General features: G+C 51.9%; 1 protein-coding gene across 8 annotated transcripts in view; it reads right to left on the minus strand.

Moving 5' to 3' along the window:
* The window catches only part of MAPT (microtubule associated protein tau), a 108,642-nt gene that overhangs the window by 28,461 nt on the left and 62,784 nt on the right, over positions 1-17,397 (minus strand). For 7 of the 8 annotated variants that reach the window (XM_063081329.1, XM_063081327.1, XM_063081328.1 and 4 more), the window contains exons 3-6: positions 12,875-12,961; positions 10,158-10,244; positions 6,221-6,286; positions 1,216-2,295 (exon numbers count right to left, since the gene is read on the minus strand). In XM_063081329.1, coding sequence (XP_062937399.1) covers positions 1,216-2,295; positions 6,221-6,286; positions 10,158-10,244; positions 12,875-12,961 — 1,320 coding nt within the window. The remainder of the gene's footprint in view (positions 1-1,215; positions 2,296-6,220; positions 6,287-10,157; positions 10,245-12,874; positions 12,962-17,397) is intronic. The other variant, XM_063081330.1, reaches the window with a different exon arrangement.

The following is a 17,397-nucleotide window of genomic DNA, read 5'->3' on the forward strand; positions in this document are numbered from 1 at the left end:
GTGGACCAGAATTCAATAAAAAGTTATTTCAGGAAACATTGTAGTAGGCTGTAAAGTCACAGTTATTTGTCCCCTACTGTTTTGGAAGTTAAAATAGGATATAGGATTATTTTTTTTTCTGCCTTCAATTTTAAGCACAAGTTCCTTTATCTACAATGTTTTGAAATTTTCTCTTCAAATGGAATCTAATAAAAATTTAACAGATGTTTCCAACTATGAGCTTAAGTAGCACCAATTTCTGGGCCCCACAAATAATTCTAAAATACTAAGGGTCCTAAACCTATCAATGAATCTGCCTTGTGGTCTTGAGGCCTCCCCTGGGACATACACTGTCCTCTCCCTGACACTTGGGAAGCTCCCCTCCTACTTTGCCACTCCCAGGGCTCAAGAAGGGGCAGAGCTGAGCCACTGCAGTGCCCACCCAGGGACCCCTCAGTCTCTGCTGAGGAAGGAGGAGGTGCTTTCGACCAGGAAGCCTCTGTTTCTGCTCATAGTTTCTCCTGCCACAAGCAGGGCGGGGCTGGGTGGGGGCGCTGGGCCAAAGGCTCAGCTTGGGCTTTGGGCCACCTCCAAATGCCGTGTGTCGCCGGCCGCAGGCGATGTGCTGTCTGTCCACTGATGGGAGCGGCAGAAGACGGCCGTGCCCTTTGCGCCTGTGTTAGGGGCTAGTTCCAGCACCTTCTGCAGGCCCCATGGGGGGAGGGAAGAGCGTGTCTTTCAGAGCAGACCTACCTGTATTTCAAACCTCGTTCCCTCACTTACTACTCGGTGACCTTCGGCAACTTATCTCGCCTCTCTGAGCCTCAGTTTCCTCATATGCACAGTGGGGTAGTTATACCTGGCAGGGTTGGGAGAGTTCTAGACAATGAATCTAAGGCACATCGTAGGCCCCCAGAAGCGGGGACAGCTGTTTTCCCCTCGGTGGCGTGTGCCCACCAACCTCCTGTGGGCACTGAGGATAAATCCAGTGGCGGAGAGTGGAAGAGGGCAGAAAGCTGGGTGGGTGTCGGTGACATGCAAAGTGGCAAAAGCGTGCGTGGAGCGGGAGCTACTGCAGCCCGAGGGGTAGGAGGAGGCTGAGGGAGGGCGCGGCCGCTGGTCGGTTTAGTGGCTGTCCCAGGAACTCAGAAGCGCAGGAGTCAAGGGGACAGTGCTCGCAGCCTGGGTGGCTCAGGAGGTCACCAGGGAGGGAGCGAGGGAGCTCGAGACACAGACCTTTGAGTTGAGGGACTCGGCTGATGGTTCTCCCCTGCAGACCAGCCGCAGGCTGCTTCTCAGATGGTTCTGGAAGGTCAGCCTCTTTTGTGTCCTCTCCCACCAAGGGGCCCTGGGCCTCCTGCTCCTCTCCAGGGGCCCCCAGCGGCGCAGCCCCTGGCAAATCCACCTCCGAATGTGCCCGCTCCTTCTGCACGTTGGCTTTGATCTCCACGTGGAATGTGAACTCAGGGACAGCACCCTGTCCTTCCAGCGGCGGCCCTGAGCGGGGCCCGTGGCACTCCGAGGCCTGGGTCTCTGCAGAAACTTTGGAGAGGAAATCGACAGGGAGGGGGATGGCACCCTCAGCTGGGAAGCCAGGGATGCCAGTGGCTTCTCTGGAGACTGTCTGGGGGGCAGGCCCGCCTCGGGCTGGGGAGATCTGGGAGGCAGGGGAGTCTTGGGGTGAGGACTCATCGATGTCGCGGTCTTCGTCAACCTCTTCTTTTCCCCCCAGGCTCTCTTTGCCCTGGTGCCCCTTCAGAGGTGGCCCCTCCTGGTGCAGGTCTCTCCAAAGTTGGTGCTTAAGCAGCTCAGAGCTGCGGTGGCTTCCTTCTGTGTCCTCAGGTCCTGTCCCCAAAAGCTGAGGTGTGGCCTCTCTGGGGCCTTTAGGCATGTCGCTCATGGACTGGTGGCTCAGATCCAGGATCTCTGGGGCTGAGGCCTCACCTGCACGACGCCCTGGCTCCCTGAGGAAGCTTTCCTGAACAGTCTTGAAACTCTCAGTCTCGGCGTGGACGTATCCAGGGGAGATGGGCTGTGCAGAGGCCAGACCCTCCATGGCCCAGCCCCCACGCTTTGGTCCCCACTCCTGGGGGGATTCCCAAGGACCTCCAGTTGGAGCAGGCACCGGGCAGATGGGAGGATGCTGAGGAAGGTGAGCCATCCCTGGGACGGGAGCTTCTGGTGGTTTCTCCCCGAGAGGCGGCACTGAGACCCCAGAAGCATCTCTGCTGTGTCCAGGCTGGACTTGAGAGCTAAGCCCAGTGGCCAGGGGCCTCTCAGGAACCTCCCTCCGCTGGCCCGGAACTCTCAACTCCTCTGGGTTCGAAGAGGCAGCGGTGGCAAAAGGTTAGCATGGGGGTGTTAATTGTTTGAAAGGGAACATCATTCTTGAGGTAAGAAAGGGACATTTCAACAGCATCACACAACCACCCAACAGAAATAGGAGCACATCTCTGGCCTCATCTTGTTGGTTTTGTTAGCTTAGAAGGAAACTCTTGGTCTATCTGCCACCAACTTGCTGGGTGACCCTGGGTGAGCACCGCCCCTCTTTGGAGCTCAGTTTTCTCATCTGTAAAGGGGGGTGGCTTGGACCTGGTGACCTCCAAGGCCCCTCCTAGCACGGGCGTAATTCCTCTGCCTACCGACGGCTCTGGTTGGGCACAGGGCTTGTCAGCACATCCAAGGCTGCCCTGTGCTTAATCCACTGGGGCCCCAGGAGCTTCTCCCCCTTTCCAGGGAATTTGAGTCACCCGCAGATTCTGGCCTCTAGCTGGGACCTGGCTTGGGTGCAGTGAGGATCCCTTTCCTCTCCTTCCCTCTCACTGCTCTGCTTTTTGGCGAATGAAACCAGCGGGCACCCACAAACTAAACCTGCCTCACGACTGTGCTCTGATAGATGTGGAAAATCCAAAATGTATGATCAGCAAAAATCTAGTCTTTACTAATGGACCTACCATAAGATTTCTAAAACACACATTCAGATTTATCCAGGTCATCGATCATAGGCCTTTTGCATAATGCAAGGCAGATCGCTGTCACAGTAAATGGCTCCGGGGACACTGCTTTAACCTGGTCACACAACTAACGGCACACCAACCAGCTGGTTGAGGGAATACTTCATTTTTTTCTGGTTCATTCAAGTGCCATTCATGTGAATCCTTCTTTAAAGTTTCTGGCTCTCTTTTAAGGACAAGAGAGTTTGATGTCCTTTGGTTCTCCTAAGAGGCGCTCTTTATTTATTTATGTTTTTAATGCCAATCTCTTTGAACGTCCCCCCTAGTCCAAACAGAATCCGCCACACACTTCCCAGCTCCCCTCTGAACAAAACCTATAACCCCAAAGAGTTCAGGGGCTTGGAAAAGAAAGAGATTTGGACGAGGGGTGGGGAGGAGGGTGGGAGAATGTGTGTCTGCACACACGTGCGGTTGTGGACACGCGTGGGTCACGTATGGACCCGTCCCTTTCTCCCTGCCCCCGTCGGGGTCGGTGTGGTGGCTCACCGGCTCCCAACCGCGAGGCCCGGCCACAGCTCGGCTCCACCTCCACGCTCACGCCGGGCCGGGCTCAGGGTCTCACTCCTTTTGTGTTCCTATCATTGACCACAGGGCCTGCCACACAGTAAGTGATCAATAAATGGATCCTGCGTGGATCAACGGGTATCAGGAAAAATGTACTGATTTCTTTCTTTTTTCTTTCTTTTTTTGGGGTGGTTGGCCAGCATGAGGATCTGAACCCTCGATCTCTCTGTTGTGAGCACCACGCTCTAATCAAGTGAGCAAACTGGCCAGCCCTCTGATGGTTTATTATTTTTTTTTAGGAAAACAGACTGATTTCTGCTTCTTGTGGGTGTTCAGGTTCCTCATTGGAGCCCGTGGTCAACCTCGGGGAAGAACAGCCCAAATGACAAAGAGATGCAGAAAGCAAACAGGGGCCAGAGACAACCCCGAGCCTGAGACGTCTTCTCAACCAGCACCCAGGGCACCGGAGTTAAGGGTGGCTGCTGGTCACCATGCCACCGTGACGGGCCGGGTTTCCACTGCCTTCTGGGAAATGCTTTCCTCCCAGAGCTTCCTCCGATTGCTCTTGACTGGGTGGTACTATGTTCTGATATACGACAAGACTCTAAAAGACTCCATTAAAAAAGAGGCAGGGACCCCAAACATAAATAGTAAACACAGCTCAGAAAGTTACTGATATACGATCGTACTCTGTGTGTGCCTGTGTGTGCCTGTGTGTGTGTGTGTGTGTGTGTGCGTGTGTGTGGGTCGGTGAGGAACCTGACAAATGCGATTAAACTCCTCGAGGGAGGAGCCAGGGTGGGAGAATATTCTATTCAGTTCCCAGGATACTATGAAGTGCTCAGTAAATATTAAACACAGCAATCACCAGGGGCAGGTGGAGTCCAAAGTAAACAAGCATCTGAGCAAACACAGTGGTCCAGGTAAACTGTCCCCCCCCAGTAGCCTAAACTGTTCCCTGTCCTGTCAGGAGGCCTGGTCTCCATAACACTTGAAGAAGAAAGGTCTAGCCCTCGGTGTGAGCTCAGAGATTGCAGCTCTGTCCTGAAATGCCTTCTTCTACCTCAGGAACATTATGAATACAGGCTGCCAGCAGCTTTTCTTCTGCGGTAGGGAAGAGCAATGGAAAGAGCTAATAACTGTGCTTTGGTTGCGTGGCTCTTCCTAAATCTGACTGCTTCAGTACAAAATAGAAAGCAGGCCTTTGGCAAATAGGGTGTGTCTGTGGGTCACCAGTGTGTCCAAATCTCATGAGGTTTCACCGGATGGAACCGGGCTTGGCAATTTGGACCAGCACCCCCAATCTAGGCATTAAATATTGGGAAGTAGAGGTAGAACCCTCATCAATTTGGTGCCGATTTCCCATTGCAGATATTACCTGTTGTCCACCTTTACACCTATATGATTCCAGGCCGCTGTCAGAAAATTTAAAAATGCAGTAGGTAAAGTTTCCAGATGGTGGCCTGATCTCTTCCTTGCATGGAATATGTTTTGGGGTACGTAGACACAGCCTGAACTAAAAATCTGTAGAAAAAACTCAGATTCACTTATTTTTATGGAAGTAAATGATGATTTCTAGAAGTTGTACTTTACAAAAGCCTCTAGTTTTACCAAAGCTGAAAAACATGACCTAAAAGAAACAGGAGCCAGGATTCTAGTTATTTCACACATAGACTAAGGTCCCTCTCATACTGATTATCTCTTCTGATAGGTGTGAAAGCTCTTCGTTAGCCTAAGAATGAAAACATGCCTTTCCATGCCATGTGAGATCAGAAACATTAGCCCATTATGGGGTCCTGACCCTTCTGGGAGCAGGAATGTGTAGTTAGGCCTCAAAATATCAGTCTCCTAAAGCCAGACGGCACCAGTGGTGACAATAAACATTAGACAAATCCCATATCACTTTCTGGAGAAAAAACCAGAATCTTCCCAGCTCTTTTGCAATCTAGAAGCTCCCCCATTATACAGTAGACTCTCAGGTTCATTTATCCACAAATTATAGAAAACAAACCCAGCCCGTGTTGTATCTATATCAGAGGTCTCCGATTCCTAAAATTAGGAATCTCAAGGTTTTTTTAAGTTCTTAAAATATTTATGATAAATGATTATAGAAAGCTGCTTTTCTTTTCTTTTTTTCTTTTTGTCCTTTTCGTGACCGGCACTCAGCCAGTGAGTGCACCGGCCAGTCCTATATAGGATCCGAACCCGCGGCGGGAGCGTCGCAGCGCTCCCAGCGCCGCACTCTACCAAGTGCGCCACGGGCTCGGCCCAGAAAGCTGCTTTTCTTGAACACAGCAGTTTGGTTCCTGAGAAGACAGTCAGAATAAGGTTTGAAGGTTGCATAGAAGAAAGTTTGAAAGCAACAGCTTGGAGGTGATATGGTTAAGGCCTTGATCCTGGATAGGCCAGAGGCAGCCTGTGGGGAGAATTGCCCGTCATACACACTTGAGTGTCTGTTTGACATTCATCCTCAAATCCCAGGCCAGCTTCTTTCAGGATAGTAAATGCCTTAGGAATGACTCAAATATGGTGTTAGAAAAAAAACACTCGGGCTCTTTCTATCTTTGAATAGTCCACCTTTGATAGGAACCAGCTCCCCCAAATCTCCTGGTCTAGTGAATTAGGGCCCAGGTCCAAATCCTCTCTTTGGGGTAGAGCCCATGTGAGATCTCCCAGCTGTCCCCTCACCCCCAAGTCACGGCAGGCCATTCTGGCCCACTAACCTTGAGTCACGTGTCCAGCAGCTTGGTCTTCCAGGTTGGGGGTGTCTCCAATGCCTGCTTCTTCAGCTGGTTTAGGCATCAGCCAACGAAGAGGATAAAAGCAAAGACAGTTATCATTTGCTAGAAAAAAAGTTCCCTGCATCTTCTGGTCTTTTCCCTAAAGCATTCAGGAAAGGCACGACCTGAAAGTACCAAAGTGCTGCTGCTCTGGCTTCTCCACAGATGTCACTGCAGAGGCTGTCGATGACGAAAGTTCATCAAACCAAACCCCCAGCACCCACACACCTACAGTCTACTATGATCTGGTAGGAAAGACTTTCTCCACAGTGGGCCCAGGGTCCTCAATGCATCACTCAACAAAGATGCACAGGACGGGGGAGGTCAGAGAAGCAGTGGCTGCTGAACCCCAGCACAAGAGCTGCGCCCCCAGCCCCGGCAAGTGCGCCGGGAGGGCCCAGGAAAGCTACGCCTGCGTTGTGGGGTCAGACGGGGTTCATACCCAGGTGCCACCATTGATGTAACCTTTTGGAGCCTCCATATCCTCCTCTAGAACCCCAAGACAATGATGGTGGTCTGTCTTGCAGGAGCACGGTGAGGGTTAATAAGAGAATTTGTGTGAATGTGTTTGGCAAAGTGCCTGGCATGTGGCAAGTGCCTCGAAGCTGTTAAGTTTCTTTCCTCCAGACTCCTAGGCAAACGCCTTCAAGTGACATCCACAAAACAGGGGCTGCCTTGTCGGAAGGAGGCCGGCACTGCCAGTGAGCAGCTTTTGGGGTGTTTTGGGCTCCTGTCCGGGAAGCCACAGGTCACCTCAAACACAGAAGACTGGAAAAGGTTCTTGACCACATCAACAGTACCAAAACCAGTACACCTTAACACCTACAACACCAATTTCTGCATCATGAAAAAGCGGGCTGCCACCACAGGACAATGGGTATAGCTGTGCAGAAGAGTGTAGAAGGCAAGCTGGCTACGTGTAGACGCACACTGACCTCACAGCCCCAGAATTACCAGCACGCCCTGAAGACAGTGACAGGGAGGCCACTGCCTCTGACAAATGCCTGCAAGTTGCTGGCTGGGCCATATGTCTGATGTCTCAAACCTGTGATGATCATTCTCTGCACCTAAAATAGGAATGAGAAGCTACCACCACTGGCCAGCACGGGCTTGCCACGCAGAGTGCAGGTGAGGGAGAGGAAAGATTCCCTGAGTCGCTGGACAGCCACGTGGTGGCCTCACAAACACCCAGCCTGCTGGCTGTCCCAGGGCTGCTGTGATGGGGTTGGGGGAGGGCTGCAGTGAGCTTGGGAGCTCCCCATCTGCCAGCTCATCGGGCACAGACATCCTCTGGGTCCCCACAGCTGACACCGTGCTGCCCATGAGATCTAGTGGTGACAGCTCCTTGTCATTTGACAACAGTACTGAGCAAGCACTGGGCAGCTGTCCCGGAGGCTCAGCTCTGAGCATAGATTTGGTCTGAGTTTCTAACAAGGTTATGGAAATGGAAGAAAGGCTCAGAGTGACAGTAAATCTAGCGAAATGGCCACGGAGTTGCGATGACCTGGCACTGGGCAAGAGTCAGAAATGGGAGGCTGCAGTATCTCTTATGCCCCCTGACTCCAGCAAGGGAGGTGCTCAGGAAAACCCAAGGGAGGGTAGGGATGGCGCGGCGGTGGCTGGGCATCCCCCTGCTGATGGCCTCTCTGGACCCCTGGGGAGATTCCACAAGGAACCAGGAGGGGTCCCTCTCTCCACAAGGCAGGATCCCTGTCGTGACGTCCAATGAGCAGTTTCACGGGAACACTGAGATACAGCCAATAGGCTATGCCAACAGCAGGTGCTACACTAGGGTGCATGTTGTCAAAGTCAACAGCCGAGCAGATGTCTGTCCACCTCTAAAACCTCCCCACCACTTTGAGGATGTAAAGGGTTGGGAGGGTGGAGAGGGGAGAGGGTGTCTGCAGAGGGTTTCATTGGAGCGAGCGGTTTGGGGCACATGGCCACCTCAGACCCAGAGAAAGGGTTTCAAGGCACCATTTGGAGACACGTGGCATGTGTCCCCTGTTGGTTAGGGACCTGGTACCTTGCTGTCGGGTCCCCACCCAGGAACACTAGAGTACAGGATTGGGGTTCCTGCTTTGGTGGCAGAGCAAAGGAGTGGTGCGCAGCCCTGCCAGCAGCCCACAACACTCAAAGTTTGCTGCCAGCATTTCCCCTGGACCTGACATGGGTACAGGTCAGAGATGGCCTGCGGACACCTTAGGAAATGTCTGATAAGCCACCAACAGGAGCCAGCTGACCTCAGCAGAGATGAGGCTGGAATTAGAGCCTCAGACCCCAAGGGCCCTGGGAGAGAGGACATGTCTGTCAGAATCCAGAGCAGAGGAAGGGATCTTCAGGAGAGGAAAGCTAGAGATGGGGGCCTGGGGGGCAGAGTCTGGAAGAATTCAGAGAAATTCCCCATGACAGAAAGTCTCCTTTAAACACCCGTAGGGAGCATGAAGCAGCTCAGGCCAGTGCCAACTCAGCGAGGCCCAGTAGGACTTTCCTGCCTCTCTTACCCCCACCCCACCCCCACCCATGCCAGCCCTGCGGCGGGGCGGGGGGGGGGGGGGAGCGGCTGCAACTCTGAGTGAAGTTAGGAGCTTTGACTGTCACATGGGACTTACCCATTCCGATTAGCATTTATAGACTGTGTTTTGCGACGATAGAGACTAAAGTACTTTTGATTGCTTTGGAGTGATGGAGAAATTAAGAGCTGGCTAGAGTTTTCATCTTCAGCAGGGGATGAAATTTTCTCCCCCCAAAATTGGGGCAGTAGGAGACAAACTCAAGCTACCCATGATCTCCCCCTGTGAGTCATTCCATGGCCTTCAAACGCCCTTCACGCTCAAGGATGAGGCCCTGCCCAACTTCTAGAACATTCCCTCCACCCATCTCAGAAGACCTCGTAGCTCCATCAACTTGCAGAGCAGAAATGCAATTTGAAGCGTGGACAGGGCACTGCCCCTGCAAGGGACCTTCACACGCCAGCGCCGAGAGGACACTGCAGGACGCCTCCCTGAGGACATTTCCCCTGCTCTCCATTGCTGGTGAAATCCTGTCCAGAACTCTGCTGCATTGCTTCTTCTTTTTTTTTGTTTTCCTGCTCTTCTTGTAGGACAGCTGGGCACCCTCCAAGTCACCAAGCCAATGGCTGGAGTCTTGATGTAAGCCCAGCAAACAAGATGGGAAGGAAATGACACTAGGAGCTCCCAGCTGTGCTGGCTGTTTCCTTTAGGCTCTGCCTGTGCAGGGCAGCTCTCGAGTGATTCTGCAGCCCTGAGCCCAGGGCTGTTTCTGTGGGTGCCCCGCCTGACTGATTCCCTGTCATCTGTGTTGACAGGATGGGCTCATCGAGCCTGTTTTTCACGGATATGTTTGAAAAGACAACATAGTCCTAGAAATGAATGCTAGGTCACATGCTGAACTCCCCCAGGATCCTCAAAAGCTTCAGTCATCTGGGCCCTGCTGAGAGCTCAGGTGCTCCTGGGGGTAAACCACCCCTGGGAGGTTACCCTGCCGCAGGGCAGAGTCCAAGCAGGAAGGTGGGCAACCTCAGGTGTGAACAAGGCACGGGTGTGCCACTGCCTCGCCTGCCTCAGAAAACCCTGCAGAGAACTCTCTGAGCAGATGCACTGACTGAGGCAAGGAGAGGAAAATTTGGAAGGAACTCAGAAGGTCCCAAATCCTCTGGGAGGCTGTGGACAGCCGCAAAGCAACAGGGCATCGAGGCATGAAGCTCCTAACGGACCAAGATTCCCGAAGCTGGCATCCTCCACATTCCTGCCTCACTCGGACTCCAGGCTAGCCCCGCATGCACCTGCTGCTGCAGCAGGTCAGCCGGGGCACCCAGCAGGGGCCTCCACAGCCCTGGCAGGCTCTGGGGTTCCCTCACCTGTGGTTCCTTCTGGTATCTCTGTGGGGGGCTGGCTGGCAGCCTGCTCGCTGGGGGCTCTCTCATCCACTAAGGGCGCCGTCACATCTGGAAACCACCAAGAGTCACCTTAGAGGGGCCAGGACAAGCCACGCCCAGCCCCTCACCTTAGCTTCTTGTGTGGGAGCAGTGCAGGAGTAGAGGGAGTCAGGAGGGGACTCAGCCGCATGCAAAAAAGCGACATCACACAGCAGGGCCCAGAGCCGGCCCCTGCCGACACCTCCCCATGTTAATACGCTGCTTGGGTGCTCCGCTCAGGAGCCACCAGCCCATCTGCCAGGAGAGACTGAGCAGCTTCCGTGCAAACACTGCAGTGCAAGGAACTGCTTGGGGATGGTCCCAGGTACTTTTAAAGAAGAAAAATTGAAAACCAGATGATTGTTCACAGCTATTTGATCCCTAAGACAATGCAGGAGAATAGGATTGGGACACAGGCAGTGCAGGAACCCTGGAGTTAGGGCCAGGGCCTATGGTTTGGCTGTGAGGCTTTGGGCAAGTGGTTTGTCCTCTTCGGGCCTCAGTTTCCTCATCTGCAAATGGGAGTGTCATCTCTAGGATTCCTCCAAGATTTCTTTCAGCTCTAATCTCCTGTCCCCCAACCCATGATTAAACAGCACAGTGTCCCCTGCATGGCAGTGAACAGGCACAGTCCTGTCCAGAGCTGGTGACGGGCCTGCAGGTGGGGCCACCTTCACAGCAGAGGCAGGAGGTAAAGATCTGCCACCAGGAGTTGCTGTCAGTCTCTCATCAAGGTAGACACTCCCAAATCGGCATTCCTCCCTGAGCAATGCCCTGGCATGCTCCCAGCTATTATTCCAGGCAAATGTAAGGAGGTGTTAGCTTCAAAGGCTTTCCAAGAGCCAAAGTCAGCTTAGATCAATGAAGGCCATTTTAATTACGGTTGGGTTGTCTCGGGTGCAGGCGGGGCAGGCGGGGCAGGCAGGGCAGGCAGGCAGAGCCCAGCCCCGCAGAGCTCCTTTCCCTGCAGAGGGAGCAGAAGCTCTTGGGACCCACACATGTACAGCATCCAGAGTGCAGCAAGACTTGAATGCAAATATCCAACCGGGAGATTCTTCCTGTGAAATGCTGATGGGGCAAGGAAAGCCGTGGGTTGGGAAGCTGGCATGAGGTCTGGCATAGTGCTTCAGGACTTTCCCAGCGTGGCAGGCAACCTGCAAAACTGTCCTAACAAGATGAGCAGAAAATGTCTTGCATCATTGGCTCTAAGAAGGAGAGCAAAGAGCCTGGAGATTCTCCTAACTAGGCTAAGAACCTCGGGGGTAAGGGCCACGCCTGCTACTCCTCCAGGGAGGCATGTTATACCAAGCAGCTGGCAGGCACTTGACAGCCACTTTCTGGATTAATCAGAAGGTGGAAGCCTGGGGAGATGCCAGAGCCAGCTTCTCACCATGTTACACAACATTCAAAGTAATGTGCAGGGCCTGGAGAAGCACTGAGAATGGAACCTTGAACTTCCTCGGGGAGGATGGAGAGAAGGACGGGCAGGTGCCCAGATGGGTTCTCCATGCCTTTCTCAATGCCCTTCTCCCTTGATCGCTTCTACTAAAGAGGCTGATAAGTGAAATACTTGCTGTCCCAGCCTCCCTTGCAGCCAGAGGTGGCCACGAGACCCAGTTCTGGCCAACAAGATGTAAGTGGAAGTTGGTCAGGTGGACTTGCAGGAAAACTCTTACTTTCCTAATAAGAAGGGAACACATTTAGTTTCAGGGCCCTTTTAGCCACTTTGCCTTGCTACTTGTTCCTGCTTAGAAGGCAGATGTGATGCCTGGAAGTGCAGCAGCCACCTTGCAACCACGAGGCAACAATCCATCCATTAAGGATGACAGAAGATAAAGACAGAAGAGCATCACTGACACTGGGGAGCTGCTGTCCAAGTGCAGACATCTTATTATGTGAGACAAATAGACCTCTTCATGCATATGCCATAGTTAATTGTGTTTTATTTCTGCATCCAAACATAGTCTTGACAGACACAGATGGGAAGCAAGAGAAGGTGGTCAAAATTGGGTCTGAGGAGCACTTCAGGAAATACATGATGAGCTTTATAGCGACCTAGACACCAAATATCTGGAGGGGACAGTTAGAAGAAGGGCTGGAATGAACACTGTGGCCAAAGTCCGGAGGCCCAGGCCACGCCCAGACCACAAGAAATGAAAGATACTAAACTAAGGCATGTCCAAAAATATGAGCCTGGAGATGTGCACTGAGTTGCCCCATCCCTCAGCCAAGTGGCTGCTCTGGAATGCGTGGCTCATGAAAGAAGAGTGGGGTGGGGGCTTCCCCCAGGAAGGGGTTGTGGAAGGACGATCGATACAGAACCAGGGCTTTGTGGAGCTGTGCATGGGCCCTGCTTTCTACAGATCCCAGCCTCTCCAAATGTGGCTGCCTCCAGAGCACACGCACGATGAAGGTGTTCACACCAGGCACTAGCACACAAAGCCTCAAGCCAGGGCTGGGCTCTGCAACACTGTCCTGCAAAGCACTAAACGGGCACGTCTCTCAGCCAGGGCGAGAGGCAGCAGCAAATGCAGCCAGGGAGGGAGGTGCACGTGGCGGCACAGCCAGGAAGGGAGCTCAAAGCATGGCTGAGCTGAGCGCAGGCTGCAGGCAGGGAGGGGAGCTGCCTGCATGAAGCAACAAGGGGAGGGAGGTCCCACCTTCGGCCGTCGGAGTGCTCTTAGCATCAGAGGTTTCTGAGCCTGGTTCCTCAGATCCATCATCAGCAGGGGTCTGTAGGGAAGATTCTAGAACATACACAGTGAGCCCCTCAGAATGGCTGCCTCTCCCTAATCCCCCCTTTTGACCTCAGCAGGAACTCGGGAGCAGTGTCTTTTGGAGCTAAAATCCCTCAGCTTGGAACCCAGATAGCTGGAACATGGCCACATGATAAAAACGCAAAGGGGACTCCCCCTCCCATGCCAACACAACTGTGCCCCACACCAGGGTCACCAGACAAAGACAGGTGATATGTGTTTGCTTCTGGTCGAGAGGAGAAATTGCCTTGTAATGAGCTAGTAGTTTCAATGAAGGCAAAGGCTCTTATACGGACAAATGGGCAGCAACTATGAGAAAGCCGACCATGTGTGACCCTGTTGTCTAGTCATTGCTACCAATAATGACAAGTAGACACCTGCAAAAATACTCAGAGGTCCAGCTCCTTCCATGGAAAAGGAATTAGCTCAAGGCAGACATAGCGCCTACTTCTAATGGACATTTGGTTGTGTTTGGACTTCACCCAGATCCTTTCATGGAAAGGTCTCCAAGGACTGATAAACAAGCTATGAGTTACATTTGACATGTCAGCCATGGGTACCTTCAGGAAAACTGTCCTTTTAGAATCCAAAGCCTGGGTGACAGAGGCTCACAGTGGTAGACAGTCACATCCTCCACCATGAATGTCCTTGGTAAGGTGGCTTCTGTGGGCTTAATAGAAATGAGGAAATCTACTGCCTCCCCTTGGAAAAACTGAACTGTCCACTTCCCTGTACCTTCACCACCAGAAGTCACTCTGTCCTGGTCATTTTATGAGCTTAGCAATGCTTTTCTCAGTATCCAGGGCTGAGCAAGCCAAGGTCTTAAAATACAGAAGGTCAAGACTCCTTGAAAGGCCAATGTGTACAGAACCAAGTGCTGGGTACTTGGAAGGAACCAAAAAGCTTAGAAGACTCAGCCTGCACTCCGGGAGCACACAACCTAATGAGGGAGAGAGGATGACCACACAGAGCAAAAGACTCAGGAGTCCACATGCACCAGTGCAGGCTCAGGACCAGCCGAAAGTGTCCTGCTCCAAATCTCCTAACAGGAAGTGGGAGTTAAAGTCTAGACAGCACGGGACCGAGGGTCAAATGTCTGGGTTCAAGTTCTCATTCCACCTCTTTCTAGTCAGGTGATCTTGGACTTGTGGCTCAGGACCCAGCTTCCTCATTTATAAAATGGGTGAGGTGACATCGACTCTACCTGCCTCTACGTGGAGCTGTTGGGAGGATCCCACGAGTGAATGTTGGTGAAAGCACTTTGCAACCCATAAGGATTTTTTTTTTTTAAAGATGACTGGTAAGGGGATCTTAACCCTTGACTTGGTGTTGTGAGCACCAGGATCACCCAGGTGAGCTAACCGGCCATCCCTATATGGGATCCGAACCCGTGGCCTTGGTGTTATCAGCACCGCACTCTCCCGAGTGAGCCACGGGCCGGCCCGTGCAACCCGTAAAGATTAGTAGTTGTGGATCTAGTTCTCATCAACGTGAAGGAGCCAAGTGCTTATGGGGACAATCCTGGGCTTCTCCTTGCAGTTCAGTCCCACTTGGACTGTCCTCAGGCAGTAAGTCATGGCTCAAGCTATGATGAATGAATGAATGGACAGGTGGATGGATGATTGGGTGGAAGGATGGAAGGATGGAAGGATGAACGGATAGACAGATGGATAGATTATTGAATAATTGGATGATGGGTAGATACAGGACTGGATGGATGACTGGATAGAGGGATGGAGGGATGGACAGATAGATGGATTATTGAGTGATTGGATGTATGTATGATTAGATGTACTATGATTGGATTGATGGTTGAATGGATGGACGGATAGATGGATGGGTCAGTTGGTAACATGAAAAGCTCCCCTTGGAGTTTCTGAGCCCTTTGCCAGCACATGTTAGTCATCAACTTTCCCTCAGCTTCTCTGGCGCCTGGTCCTACATTACCAGAAGGACCTCTCCAGTCTTCCCAGTGGCATCTCAGCCATCAGGTCAACGCTCCTCAGGTTTCAGCTCGGTGAACTCGCCACCTTTGTGTGATAGAAATCCCTCACTCTTCATGCATGTGTTGCCTGAATGGGTTTCCTGTCACCTAATTGTCCAATCCATGGCTTACTGAAATCTGGAAGGCAGGAAAGTAGATCACAGCCTCTGGAGTCAGGCAGATGTGGCCCAAATCCTGGCTCCACCACCTACCAGTTGTGTGACTCTGGGCAAGTTGCCTAACCTCCCTCTGCCTCAGTTTTCTCTCCTATGGAATGGGCATGGTACTAGTTCCACCCACTCATAAGCCTTCGTGAGCCTAAAACTGCCCAAATCTTATTTTTAAGCACCTCGGACTATTCCTGGCATGTGAGGAGCCCTCAGTGAGTGGTACTTATTACTGTCAGTCATTATTATGCCGCCCTGGTTGAAGGGCCCAGTGTAGTACTGCTCACTAACAGGAACTTGAGTATTTTTATGGTGCTAATAATGGTGATGTAGACGTGGACTGGAGGCTCCTGGCAGGTAGCGATCACTGCACCAGGTAGACAAACGGGCTCCGGCCATAAAGTCAAGCATCACTGTAGCCACAGCCCATATGAAATTAATGCCCCATCAAGCACATGGAGACTTTTAGCCTAGAAACTGCAAACACCCTCTCTGTGGCACAGACTGCTGAGAGCCCACCTGGTGTGCATTCTCTCTATCCTCCTTGGGAACAGAACCCTGATATGACTCAGGACAGAGCTGTGCCCAGTTAAAAGGCCACTTCTTCCAATCTCCCAGGGAAGTCATTGGATAGGACATCCAGGAAAATATCTGCACAGGGGAAGCTCAGCTGGGAGGAGCCCCCTTCGTGCCCATCTCCCCTTCCTCCTTTTCCAGCAGCCCTTCTGAGCAATGAGACACCCTGAAGATGGAAGCCACACGCTTAGGGTGGTGTTTTATTTTCAGCCATGTGAAAAGTAAAATCCATTCTCAGCCCACCAGCTGAACAAAATGTGGACCATGGGCCATTGTTTGCCCAGCCCTGCTTTAAGGAACGGCAGGACAGCAGGATGGTGGAAAGAGGATGAAGGGAAGAGGGTACAGAGTCTGCAGGGCTTCTGTTGCAAAACCACAGTGTGTGGCGAGGATGTCTGGATTGAGGCAAATTGGAGGTGAGGTCTCTGAGTGCCGTGGAAGGTTGTGGTAAGGACTGGCCGGGGTCATGATGGACTGGGTGTCCGTGCTGCCACCAACAGCAGTAGACAAACCCGGAGTGGTCCAGGGTGGGACGCACTGAGTGTGGATTTGACCTGTGAGGTTGCGGGTGTGGTTGGGGCACTCAAAGGTGTCCCTTGGGGAAAAGGGAGGCTCTGGTGGGCTCCAGCTGAGGTGGGGGCAAGCTTAGAGTCAGTTTCAGGATGGTGGGCTGGTTCTGAGCATGAATCAGAACGCAGACAATGAAAAAAAGGCAAGTGGAGTTCAAGTGCACTGCGAGATTAGACACCCCACATCTTTTGTCAAAATGCCAACCCTGGACACCTGGCCCCTGGCCACACCCATCCTGCCAAAGAATGGCTAATTCTAAACAAGCTTCCAGCACGCACACAACTCCTTGGTCCTGGAGCTGGTAAAAACCTGCAAACTGCCTCAAGACGGTTGTGGATAAATGGTGAGCAGGTATCATGCAGACTGTCATTCTGGTCTTGTTATTATCAAGGAGCCTTGACTGCCAGGGCACAGGGGTATAGACAGTATATGGGTGTGATGGTGTCCCGTCCCCCAAACTGTCCTGAAGCCTGCAACCCTCATCATTTGCATTATCCTTGTTAAATTCCCTGAGAGAGGGAAAGAGGGAGGAGGAAGTCTACTTAACAAGTTAACCCATTAACACCTTTTAATTCTTAGGGTGCATTATTTTACCAGTTAACCAACTTTCACCCCCTTTGCAGCTCTTTGGCTGTATCCACTCCTATTCCAATTTTTAGCATCCACTTAGATACTTTTTTCTGGCATTGAACATGTGGTTTCTTGCCATTATGCAAAATAGTCTTCCGTCACTTAAAATCCAAAACGTTGCTAGTAAAGTGACACTTTCTGCCAAGTCAAACCTGTCACTTCCCCTATGAAAATAGCTCATTGTAAACTCTCAGTAGCAAGAATTAATTTGATGGGAACTATGAAAACCTCCTAGGTATCACTTGCTTTCTTGGGAAGTATATTCTTTGGGTAAGCAAATTATCACCAAATGCTTTCCTTTCAGGGCTGGCCAGTTAGCTCACCTGAGAGACCACAGTGCTGGTAACACCAGGGTCAAGGGTTCATTCCCCATATTGGCCAGCCACCAAAAAATAAAAAAAACCCCCAAAAACCAACCAAGCTTTCTCTTTACAGCAATTTCAAAAAGGTTAGCAATTAAAATTTTGCATTTTATATATATAAAGAGAGAGGGCACATAT

Source organism: Cynocephalus volans, chromosome 16 (genome assembly GCF_027409185.1).
Source record: "Cynocephalus volans isolate mCynVol1 chromosome 16, mCynVol1.pri, whole genome shotgun sequence".
NCBI classification, from domain to species: Eukaryota; Metazoa; Chordata; class Mammalia; order Dermoptera; family Cynocephalidae; genus Cynocephalus; species Cynocephalus volans.